This window comes from Moschus berezovskii, chromosome X (assembly GCF_049115385.1).
Source record: "Moschus berezovskii isolate FMDL1 chromosome X, NW_MosBer_1.0, whole genome shotgun sequence".
Lineage (NCBI taxonomy): Eukaryota > Metazoa > Chordata > Mammalia > Artiodactyla > Moschidae > Moschus > Moschus berezovskii.
In genome coordinates this window covers 148005442-148018641 of record NC_142488.1, presented here as the reverse complement: position 1 = coordinate 148018641, position 13200 = coordinate 148005442, and the positions used below count along the sequence as shown (strand labels likewise).

At 40.3% G+C, this 13200-nt stretch overlaps 1 protein-coding gene across 2 annotated transcripts in view; it reads right to left on the bottom strand.

The window, feature by feature from the left end:
* VBP1 (VHL binding protein 1) overlaps positions 1–13200 on the bottom strand; it is a 79669-nt gene that overhangs the window by 5304 nt on the left and 61165 nt on the right. For both annotated transcript variants that reach the window (XM_055437701.2, XM_055438688.1), the window contains 2 exons: positions 1220–1286; positions 182–280 (listed from right to left, as the gene is read on the bottom strand). In XM_055437701.2, the coding sequence (XP_055293676.2) occupies positions 182–280; positions 1220–1286 (166 nt within the window). The remainder of the gene's footprint in view (positions 1–181; positions 281–1219; positions 1287–13200) is intronic.

The following is a 13200-nucleotide window of genomic DNA, read 5'->3' as shown; positions in this document are numbered from 1 at the left end:
TGACTGGAAGAGACTCAAGCATGTTTCTGCGTCAATCTTTCTCATACTCCTAGCCCCCCGCAATGCTACCCCTTCATTCCGTCCATGGTCAAGTGCTCCTCTCCAATACTGCCATGCTGGGGAAAATACACTGCCTTACCAAATGTCAGCCAAGGAAGCTGTGGCAATGACATTCACTTACCCCCAACCACAGACACACTTTATCAGTAGGAGGAACTGAAGCTTTGCAATACAGGTTATCTGCCAATAAGAACCTGGTCTCCAGTGAACTGGTGGACTCCTTCAAAAAAAAAAAAATACATGACAGTACTGTAAACTGTCCATCTTAATACCAAGGTCATACAGGCAATTGCAGAGCTGAGCTTAAGCCATTTAAAACAGTCCCACCCCACAGTTAAATCATGTGGAGGAACCGAGGGACAGAAAAGTAAAGGAGAAGGGTACAGAAAGGGCCACTGGGGCCACAGGACTGCGCAGGGAGCACTTGCATCCTGACTCAGCTACTTACTGCACCCCTGAAGGCTGTGGCAAGCAGCGCTTGTATGAACACAAACACACACACTTCAGTGCCTGGCACAGAGTAAGCACCAGACAAGTGTGATCTATTATTATTTCATCAGCACTTCATCCTTAACCAACCAATCTTCTGAAGTCTCTTATAAAGTTTGTGACAAAACAGTCTCGAGATGTAGCTACTCTGCCAGTCAAGTCATAAATCATATATATACACATACATATAATAGGTTAAATATTTTCTGAAACTTCATTTTTATACCCTGCTTCTATTTAAAAAACAAAAACGGGTGAGAACTCAGAAGATTCTCAAATCCAGTTCTGCCAGTAACTAGCTATGTGACACTGGTCAAGTGTACCCTCTTTGTAAATATTTCCTCAATTGTGAACTGAGAGCCACAAACAATAAAGACTATTCATTTCTTTTTGCACTTAAAATAATTTCAAGTTGCATTTAAGCTTCACGAATACTACATATAAGTAAAAGAACCCAAGCAGTGTGGGCTCTAGAATTAAACCTGACTTTCAGTGGAAAGCCACATGTCTCACAGAAGCACACCATCTGTGATATCACTACATGTGCTTAGGAAGGCAGACTGGATCTTCCAGCACGGGTTTAAATACCAGTGACCAAGGAGTCAAGGAACACGTGTCTCTGCTGAACTATCCTGGTTTGCTCATGTTTACAAACAAAAAAGGCACTTACTTTTTTCTTCTGCATGTATTTTAGAATTTCTAAAGTCTGCTTAATTTCAGGAATCTGGCTTTTTAGCCTGTGAATAAGAAAAAGGTTAATATATTTTATATGTAAGATATTTAATGAATTGTTTATTAAAATATCTAAGATATTTCAGCCATAAATATTTACTAAACTACTTAGATATAATAGCGAATACTTATGGAACACCTATTGTGCACAGAGTCCTGTTCTATATGTCAAATCCTCCATTAGTTAACTTTTCTGGGCTGTGTGTGCTTAGTCGCTCAGTCATGTCTGACTCTTTGTGACCCAATGAATGGACTGTAACCTGCCAGGTCCTCTGCCCATGGGGATTCTCCAGGCAATACCAGAGTGGGTTGTCATGCCCTCCTCCAGGGGATCTTCCTGAATAAGGGATTGAACCCAGGTCTCCCACACTGCAGGCAGATTCTTCCCAGCTGAGCCACCAGAAAGTCATATCCCAAAGAGGTGATTCAGAGGTTCTACATTTAATTAGAATTGCATTTTAAATAGATTATTTTTTTTAATAACATCCATTCAAGTATTATATTCTCAACTGGAAACCACCAACTCAACAGCAACAAGTGCAGGGGCAGCTTCTCAGCGCCTGCACTTCTCACAATGCAAAATCAACTGAATGCCTAACACACCACAGTAAGATACAGTATAATTTTATGATTCTTTTAAGCTCTGGATGATTTTTAACTTTTATGTTGAAAAATCACATATGTAAAGTATGATGCAAAACTATAACGCTCCTAGAAGATAACACAGGAAAAAACCTAGATGACCTTGAGTCTGGTAATGATTTTTTAGATATAACACCAAAGACATAATCCATAAAAGAAATAATTGATATGATAAAATCCTAATGAAAAGACAAGCCACAGACTGGGATAGTGAAAGTGAAAGTCGCTCAGTCGTGTCAGACTCTTTGCGACCCCATAGACTATACAGTCCATGGAATTCTCCTGGCCAGAATACTGAAGTGGGTAGCCTTTCCCTTCTCCAGGGGATCTTCCCAATCCAGGGATCGAACCCAGGTCTCCCGCATTGCGGGCAGATTCTTTACCAGCTGAGCCACAAGGACTGGGATAAGATATCTGCAAAAGACACACGTGATACAGGACTGGTATCCAAAATATACAAAGAACTTTCAAAACTCAACAATATGGAACAACTGTATTAAAAAATGGACCAAATGACTTAACAGATACCCTACCAAAGAAGATATAAAAATGCCAAATAAGCATATGAAAAGATGCTCCACATCATATATTATCTTATCAGTTCAGCTGCTCAGTCATGTCCGACTGTTTGCGACCCCATGAACCACAGCATGCCAGGCCTCCCTGTCCATCACCAGAAAAATGCAAACTTAAACAATGACATAACCACTGCACACCTATTCTGGGCTTCCCAGGTGGCGCTAGTGCTAAGGAATCTGCCTGAAAATGCAGGAGACGCGTGTTTGATCCCTGGGTCAGGACAATCTCTTGGGAGGCAGGAATGGTCACCCACTCCAATACTCTTGTCTGGAGAATCCAATGGACAGAGGAGCCTGGTGGACTACACTACATGGGGTTGCAGAGAGTCGGACATGACTGAGCCACTGAGCACACACACACACCTATTCAGTTCAGTTCAATCGCTCAGTCGTGTCTGACTCTCCGCGACCCCATGAATCACAGCACGCCAGGCCTCCCTGTCCATCACCAACTCCCGGAGTTCACTCAAACTCATGTCCACAGAGTCGGTGATGCCATCGTTCCCTTCTCCTCCCGACCCCAACCTTTTCCAGCATCAGAGTCTTTTCCAGTGAGTCAACTCGTCGCATGAGGTGGCCAAAGTATTGCAATAAGGAACAACTGGTTGGATCTCCTTGCAGTATAAGGGACTCTCAAGAGTCTTCTCCAACACCATAGTTCAAAAGCATCAATTCTTTGGCGATCAGCTTTTCTTCACAGTCCAACTCTCACATCCATACATGACCACTGGAAAAACCATAGCCTTGACTAGACGGACCTTTCTTGGCAAAGTAATGTCTCTGCTTTCTAATATACTATCAAGGTTGGTCATAACTTTCCTTCCAAGGAGTAAGTGTCTTTTAATTTCATGGCTGCAATCAGCATCCGCAGTGATTTTGGAGCCCCAAAAAATAAAGTCTGACACTGTTTCCACTGTTTTTCCATCTATTTCCCATGAAGTGATGGGACCAGATGCCATGATCTTAGTTTTCTGAATGTTGAGCTTCAAGCCAACCTTTTCACGCTCCTCTTTCACTTTCATCAAGAGGCTTTTGAGTTCCTCTTCACTTTCTGCCATAAGGGTGGTGTCATCTGCATATCTGAGGTTATTGATATTTCTCCCGGCAATCTTGATTCCAGCTTGTGCTTCTTCCAGCCCAGTGTTCCTCATGATGTACTCTGCATAGAAGTTAAATAAGCAAGGTGACAATATACAGCCTTGGCGTACTCCTTTTCCTATTTGGAACCAGCCTGTTGTTCCATGTCCAGTTCTGACTGTTGCTTCCTGACCTGCATACAGGTTTCTCAAGAGGCAGGTCAGGTGGTCTGGTATTCCCATCTCTTTCAGAATGTTCCACAGTTTATTGTGATCCACACAGTCAAAGGCTTTGGCATAGTCAATGAAGCAGAAATAGATGTTTTTCTGGAACTCTCTTGTTTTCTCCATGATCCAGCGGATGTTGGCAATTTGATCTCTGGTGCCTCTGCCTTTTCTAAAACCTGCTTGAACATCTGGGAGTTCACGGTGGAGTAGCCATCATGGTCAACAAGTGTCCAAAATGCAGTACTTGGATGCAATCTTAAATACGACAGAATGATTTCTGTTCGTTTCCAAGGCAAACCATTCAACATTACAGTAATCCAGGCCTATGCCCCAACCAGTAACGCTGAAGAAGCTGAAGTTGAATGGTTCTATGAAGACCTACAAGCCCTTTTAGAACTAACACCCAAAAAAGATGTCCTTTTCATTATAGGGGACTGGAATGCAAAAAGTAGGAAGTCAAGAAACACCTGGAGTAACAGGCAAATTTGGCCTTGGAGTACGGAATGAAGCAGGGCAAAGGCTAATAGAGTTTTGTCAAGAGAACACATTGGTCATAGCAAACACCCTCTTCCAACAACACAAGAGAAGACTCTACACATGGACATCACCAGATGGTCAACACCGAAATCAGATTGATTATATTCTTTGCAGCCAAAGATGGAGAAGTTCTATACAGTTAGCAAAAACAAGACCAGGAGCTGACTGTGGCTCAGACCATGAACTCCTTATTGCCAAATTCAGACTGAAATTGAAGAAAGTAGGGAAAACCACCAGACCATTCAGATATGACCTAAATCAAATCCCTTATGATTATACAGTGGAAGTGAGAAATGATTTAAGGGACTCGATCTGATAGACAGAGTGCCTGATGAACTCTGGACGGAGGTTCGTGACATCGTATAGGAGACAAGGACCAAGACCATTCCCATGGAAAAGAAATGCAAAAAAGCAAAATGGCTGTCTGAGGAGGCCTTAGAAATAGCTGTGAAAAGAAGACAAGGGAAAAGCAAAGGAGAAAAGGAAAGATATAAGCATCTGAATGCAGAGTTCCAAAGAATAGCAAGGAGAGATAAAAAAGCCTTCCTCAGTGATCAATGCAAAGAAATAGAGGAAAACAACAGAATAGGAAAAACAAGAGATCTCTTCAAGAAAATCAGAGATTCCAAGGGAACATTTCATGCAAAGATGGGCTCGATAAAGGACAGAAATGGTACGGACCTAACAGAAGCAGAAGATATTAAGAAGTGGTGGCAAGAATACACCGAAGAAATGTACAAAAAAGATCTTCACGACCAAGATAGTCACGATAACGTGATCACTGACCTAGAGCCAGACATTTTGGAATGTGAAGTCAAGTGGGCCTTAGAAAGCATCACTACGAACAAAGCTAGTGGAAGTGATGGAATTCCAGTTGAGCTATTTCAAATCTTGAAAGATGATGCTGTGGAAGTGCTGCACTCAATATGCCACCAAATTTGGAAAACTCAGCAGTGGCCACAGGACTGGAAAAGGTCAGTCTTCATTCCAATCCCAAAGAAAGGCAATGCCAAAGAATGCTCAAACTACCGCACACACCTATTACAATGGCTAAAATCCAGAATACTGACAACTCTGGATGCTGGTGAGGATATGAAGCAATGTTAATTTTCATTCATTGCTGGAGGGAATGCAACATGGTATAGTCACTTTAGAAGACAGTTTGCCAGGTTCTTACAAAACTAAATACATTCTTACCATACGATCCAGCAATTATGCTCCTTGGTATTTAAAGGAGCTGGAAACTCAGGTCCACACAAAAAGTGCACACAAATGCTTATAGCAGCTTTATTCATAATTGCCAAAACTTGCAAGCAACCCAGATGCCCTTGGTAGGCAAACGGAGAAATAAATTGTGGTCCATCTGGACAATGGAATAACATTCACTGCTAAAAAGAAATGATCTATCAAGCTATGAAAAGACATGCAAGAAGCCTAAATGCATATGACTAAATGAAAGAAACCAACCTGAAAGGGCTACTACATACTGTAGGATTCTGGCTGTAAGACATTCTGGAAAAGACAAAACTATGGAGACAGTAAAAGCATTACTGGTTGCCAGGGGTTTAGGAAGGGGAGGGAGGGATGAATATATTACACACAGAGCATTCTTATGGCAGTGAGACTACTCTGTATGACACTATAATGACAGATATGTCATGGTGCATGTGTTCAAACCCATCAAATGTACAACATAAGAGTGGACCCTAATGTAAACTATGGACCTTAGTAAGAACATATTAATACTGGTTCATCAACTATAACAAATGTTCCACTCTGGTAAAAGGTATAGATAATGGGAAGGTTATATGTGTGTAGGGGCAGGGGCTAAATAGGAAACCTCTGTACTTTATGCTCCATTTTGCTACAAAACTAAAACTGCCTTTAAAAATAAAGCCTATTCAAAATAATTTTTAAAAACTACTAGCAACTGATTCCCAAATGAAGTCACTCTCACTGACAAGAGGTAACAATATGTTGAAAACACTCAAAGCCAAACTCAGAATACAGAATGAGACCTTTTTAGCTTTTCTGTTTTTGATGATTAGAAGCTGCCCAAGGCTTTCAAGTGTTTCACATGGGAAAATGTGCAAAACTATTCTGGGAGTCCTGTTAAATCACAGTGTAATTTGTAACCAAATGGACTAAAAACGGACTAAAAATAAAGCTGTGGTTCTTTCAGAAGACATGCAACTAAATATTATTAGAGATCAGCATGTAAATATATTCTAAATATGATAATGAACATGTACTTCCTGAATCATATAAAGGAAGTCACAGTACGTGTGAACAAGGTTAGCACGGCAAACTTCTTTACAATCTGTGCTACTGACCTGGGAAATGTGTCACAGAAGTCAGCTGTTTGAAAAATAGTATCACCATCTGGCAAGACAACCCAGTGAAGAGTCGAGAAACACACATTTAGCATTTTTTTTTAAGCACAGCGTGAAGACTAGTGTTCTGTGAACTCTTTACGATTCAATACAGATGTCATAGATCTCTCAATTTTGCTTTTCTTTGCCTATGCTGATATAGGTAAATGCGAGAAAGATGTAGACGTGTTCATGTGTATAGTATCTGATAGACATGTAACATTAGTGTGTTCAGATCTAATTGTTTTGGTCATAGAAATGATTTCTATGTTATACTGTTGCACATGTAGATATTACATGTAACATACAGGTTATGAAGCATAGCAATCAATCAAGCAGCTGCAACTCCGGACATCTCAGGAACTAGACCACCAAGGCCACTGCGCATGTCTGAGCAATACACCCTCCCCACCCTTGCTGTTCATTCGCTAAGTCATATCTGTTCTGATTCCCCGCGACCACATGGACTGCAGCACACCAGGCTTCTCTGTCCTTCACTATCTCCCAGAGTTTGCTCAAACTTATGTCCACTGAGTCAGTGATGCCATCTAACCATCTTATCCCCTATTGCCCCCTTCTTCTACCCTCAATCTTTCCCAGCATCAGTTTCTTTTCCAATGAGTTGGCTCTTCATATCAGGTGGCCAAAGGACTGGAGCTTCAGTTTCAGCATCTGTCCTTCCCATGAATATTCAGGGTTCATTTCCTTCAGGATGGACTGGTTTGATCGCCTTGCTGTCCAAGGGACTCTTAAGAGTCTTCTACAGCATCACAATTTGAAAGCATCAATTCTTCATTGCTCAGCCATCTTTATGGACCAACCCTCACATCCATATATGACTACTGGAAAAACTGCTGACATCCCTGGTAAAGTGATGTCTCTGATTTTTAATATGCTATCTAGGTTTCTCACACTTTTTCTTCCAAGGCGCAAGTGTCTTTTAATTTTGTGGCCGCAGTCACCATCCACAGTGATTTTAGAGCCCAAGAAGATAAAATCTACCACTGTTCTCACTTTTTCCCCATCTATTTGCCATGAAGTGATGGGACCAGATGCCACGATCTTAGCTTTCTGAATGTTGAGTTGTAAGTCATTTTCATTCTCCTCTTTCACGCTCATCAAGAGGCTCTTTAGTGCCTCTTTGCTTTCTGCCATTAGTTTGGCATCTGCATATCTGAGGTTGCTATTTTTCTAGTCTTGATTCCAGTTTGTGATTCATCCAGTCTGGCATTTCACGTGATGTACTCTGCACAGAAGTTAAATAAGCAGGGTGACAATATATAGCCTTGATGTACTCCTTTCCCAATTTTGAACAAGTCTGTTGTTCCACATCTGGTTCTAACTGTTGCTTCTTGACCTGCATACAGGTTTCTCAGGAGACAGGAAAGATGGTCTGGTATTCCCATCTCTAAGAATTTTCCAGTTTGTTGTGATCCACACAGTCAAAAGCTTTAGCATAGTCAATGTTGCAAAAGTAGATGTTTTTCTGAATTCCCTTGCTTTTTCTATGATCCAACAGAGGTTGGCAATTTGATCTCTGGTTCCTCCCCATGCTACTCTGTCCCAAAAAATAGCAGCTCTCTTGAACTGTGTGTTTATCATCCCTTTTTTACTTCTTCAAATAGTTTCATTACAGTTACGTGTATTCCTAAACAATATATTCTTGGCTAGTTTCTTGATACAAATGGGCTCATGTTAGTTGCATTTTTCTGGTGTTTGCTTTATAACCCAGTCAAATTCCTAAGAGTTGTTCACCCGTTTTCACTGCTGTGTAATATACATTTACAAATATAACACAACCTGTACATCCTTTCTTCTGTCAATGAACATTTGGGTCAGTTCTAGGTCTTTGTTATTCTATGAACAATGGAAATTTCTAGGTGAGAGGAGAGACAGAAGGGAACTAGAAGGGAACTAGATCAAGTCTTCAAAGGGAGGAGCATTTAAGGCTAAAGAGCAAATTTCTAGTTGATTTTCTTCCCTCTAAATTGCCCTACGTGAATCACATTACCTACCCCATGACTGTAACAGGGCAGAAAAACAATACAATTGGCCAGAGGCAGGGAGAAAGTCAGACTGAGGACTGAGAGGAAAGTACTGGCCCCTAGTAGTTCTGTTCTCCCCATTGTCCTCCCAGGGGAGATGCCAGTGAAACCAAAGAGAAAGAAATGGAAAGAATCTCCCAGAGTCTGAGGCACTTGGCTGAGGAGAAGGAGCATTTGTCTGATGGCCATGCCACAGAGTGTAAACTCTGCCCATCAGGAAGGACTTGAATTACTCACTCCCACTTCCACACATATTACTGGCCAAAGGGAAAGGATACTTCTGAAGGAATATGAGCTGACAAGGGAAAAAATGGTCATCTGATAAACTCAACTACAAAATAAAATAAAGAAAATAAACTCAACGACCTCTACCGGATGAAACAAATGCAGTTTAGTTCAGTTCAGTTGCTCATTCATGTCCAACTCTTTGTGACCCCATGGACTACAGCATGCCAGGCCTCCCTGTCCATCATCAACTCCTGGAGTTTACCTAAACTCATGAAGACGGAGTCGGTGATGCCATCCAAATACTAAAAGATTATACAGTGAATATTTTTAAATACCTCAAAAAGGCAAGACAGGATACTGGTAATATAGAAAAGAAACAAGCAGCTGTAAGAAGAAGCAAAAATACTAGGTATAAGAAATGTAAAGGCTGAAATAAAGGACTCATGGATAGCAATCCATTTAATCGCCAAAAGACAAAATTACTGAAGTCAGCAGAAAAAAAAAAACAATAAACAGAAAGGGAAGGCAGAATCAGAAGAGTTAATTAACATTCACATTAACATGAATCCCAGAATGAGAAAAGGAAAAAATTTAACAGATGATCAAAAAAATGATAATCACAAAATTTCCAGTTACAGAAATTTATAAAAGCACATAAAAATTAATGTGTTAAAGAGACCACCACACGAAAATTATGAAATAATAAGTAACTTTCATACAGCTGAAGGTAAATTTAAATGACTGGGTGCAAGAAAAGACAAACAACATGTGTAAAGAAAAGGTTAATATCCACACTACAGGGAGCCAACTGCTGTAAACAATCAACCACAGAAGTAATTTTGTTGCATAGCTGGTATCACAGAGGTAAGTGAACTTTCAGGGGGAAAAATACGATAAGAATAAAACTGGAAAAGGCTTTGAGTTGAGCAGTGAGGACTACAGAAAAGCATGTGTCTCGAGGCATGTGCCAATACCAGCTGGAGACCTGAGCCTGGGCCTCTGACTCACACTTCAGCTGGGAGCTCACATATTAAGTGCAAGAACTAGGAACAGGGTTCAAGAGGTCCAAGGTTGATATAGATGCACAACTCCCCCAAAGCAAACTCCTCTATGGATAAAAGTGATCCACACAGGTATCCATGGCTACAGGAACCTGAATATAGGTCAGTTAAGAAAGAATTTAAGAAAGATAGCCTCAAAAAAGACAAATCTGTATACAGGTCAAGAAGCAACATTAAGAACCAGACATGGAACAATGGACTGGTTCCAAATTGGGAAAGGAGTATACAACACTGTATATTGTCACCCTGCTTATTTAATTTATATGCAGAGTACATCATGCAAAATGCCGGGCTGGATGAAGCACTAGCTGGAAGCAAGATTGCCAGGAGAAATATCAATAACCTCAAATATGCAGATGACACCACCCTTATGGAAGAAAGCAAAGAAGAACTAAAGAGCCTCTTGATGAAAGTGAAACAGGAGAGTGAAAAAGCTGGCTTAAAACTCCAACATTCAAAAAACTAAGATCATGGCATCTAGTCCCTCACTTCATGGCAAATAGATGGGGAAACAATGGAAACAGTGAGACAGACTTTATTTTGGGAGTCTCCAAAATCACTGCGATCGTGATTGCAGCCATGAAATTAAAAGACATTTGTTCCTTGGAAGAAAAGCTATGACCAACCTAGACAGCATATTAAAAAGCAGAGACATTACCAACAAAGGTCCGTATAGTCAAAAGCTATGGTTTTTCCAATATGTATAGATGTGAGAGTTGGACCATAAAAAAGCTGATTGCCAAAGAATTGATGCTTTCGAACTGTGGTGTTGGTGAACTCTTTAGAGTCCCTTGGACGGCAAGGAGATCCAACCAGTCCATCCTAAAGGAAATCACTCCTGTATTCATTGGAAGGACTGATGCTGAAGCTGAATTCCAAAACTTTGGCCATCCGATGTGAAGAACTGACTCATTGGAAAAGACCCTGATGCTGGGAAATACTGAAGGCAGGAGGAGAAGGGGACAGCGGAGGATGAGATGGTTGGATGGCATCACCAACTCAATGGACATGAGTTTGAGCAAGCTCCGGGAGCTGGTGGTGGACAGGCGTGCTGCAGTGCATACAGTCACAAAGAGTCAGACGCGACTGAACTGTACTGAACTGAAAACAAAAGAGCTGACAATCTTGAAAGTATCCAAAAAGAAAAATGAGCTTATCTAAAAAGATAGGTTGGATTTTTTAAAAAAATAACCATATGTTGTTTACATGGAACACCCTTAAATATAAATAGTAAAAACAGTTCAAAGAAAAAGCATCGGAGAAGATATACCAAGAAAATGTGAGCCACCACTCCCGGGCATATATCTGGAGAAAGCCATGATTCAAAAGGATACATGCACCTCAATGTTCATGGCAGCATTGTTTATAACAGCCAAGACATGGAAACAACCTAAATGTCTATGGACAGAGGAATGGATAGAGAAGATGCATTACATATGTACCATGAAATATTACTCAGCCATAGAAAGGAATGACATCATGATGGAGTGAATTAAGTCAGATAGGGAAAGACAAATATCACATGACACTGCTTACATGGGGAATCTAAAAAAAAAAAGGTACACATGTACTTATTTACAAAACAGAAACAGACTCACAGATGGAGAAAACAAACTTATAGTTACTAGGGAGGAAATAAAAGGTGAGGGATAAATTCAAAAATTGGTACTGACATATACACACTACTTTACAGAAATCAGAAAACTAGTGAGGACCTACTATATAGCACAGGGAACTCTGTAATGACCTATATGGAAAAAGAATCTAAAAAAGAGTGATATATGTATATGTGTAGCTTATTCCCTTTGCTATACAGCAGAAACACAGTATTATAAATCAACATACTCCAACAAGATTGTTTTAAAATGTTAGCCAAAACAAAGGTGAAGTAGTTCTAAGTTTCCAACAAAACTGACTAAAACAAGAAGCATTATTTCACATGGATTTAAAATCAGCAAGAAGACTCCATAATTCTCAAACTGCATGTACCTAAAGAAACAGAGTAAAAAGCCTAAAAAGAAAAAAGGATAGAAATTGTTTCAGGTTGAGATGGCAGCAGACCCAACACGTGTGCTTCTAACTGTTCAAGTAGCCAGGGAAAATACACACTTCCTTTGCAGCCAGACAGCAGAGAGCTGTTGAGGTGACAGGGACTACAGGGCTAACCTTGCCGGGGACAAACTGAGAGGTGAACCGATTTCTTACAGACACTTTTACCAAAGAGCACATGAAGGGACGTTTCTGTTTACAGCAACATGCCAGCTTATTAAAAAATAAAAAACAAATAACTGAATTAGAATATCAGCATTTTGCGACTCATCATTAATGCATCAAGGAATTAAGTATCATCGTAGGAGAGAACTAGATACTACCTGCCTCTTAATGGAGAAACCATACACAAACCTATGAAAGTATTACCAAAACAAAAAAAGAAAGAAACAGAAGAAAAACCTGATTATGAACAAGACCGCAGAGACAACTATCAATGTATAATACACAGAAAGGGCAAACAAACATACTTGAAAAGCCCACAACTGCTGTGAAATTTAGCAACATCCTTCCGAATAACCCACAGATTATAGATCGAAGTGTGAGATAAACAATAAAGCTCTGAGAATAAAACAAAAAGAGAATACCCTCATGAACTTGGGGTATTTCTTAAATAGGATACGAAAAGCACTAACTATTAAGGAAAGAAAAAAACTGTTAAATCAAAGAACATTCAAATTAAATGGTAAGTCAAACAGGATGCCCTCAGTGTTTCCATTTTAAAAAAGAAAGGAATTCCCATCTAAACAACAACTTTTGTATCTCTGCCTAAGTGGTACCCTCACACCCAGACTACCCTTCCTCCCTTTAGTCTGCTTCTAAGCTCATAACCAGCCTTCAACATTCTACACAGCCATCTGCTCCTCTTGGAAGTTTCCCCTGAACCCCTGTGTCTCCCTGCAGCTCACCCCTTCCCCTCTGCTAACTCATCACTCTGTACCACAGCACCTTAACTGCTGTATTTTGTGTACTTCTTTTATTTACATACCTATCATAGCACTAGACTACACCCCTACTGAAAGCAGATATTGGTATTTTACCCAAAAACAGTATCTGGCACCTATTAGGAACTCCATAATATTTGACATCAGAATGCTGGCACA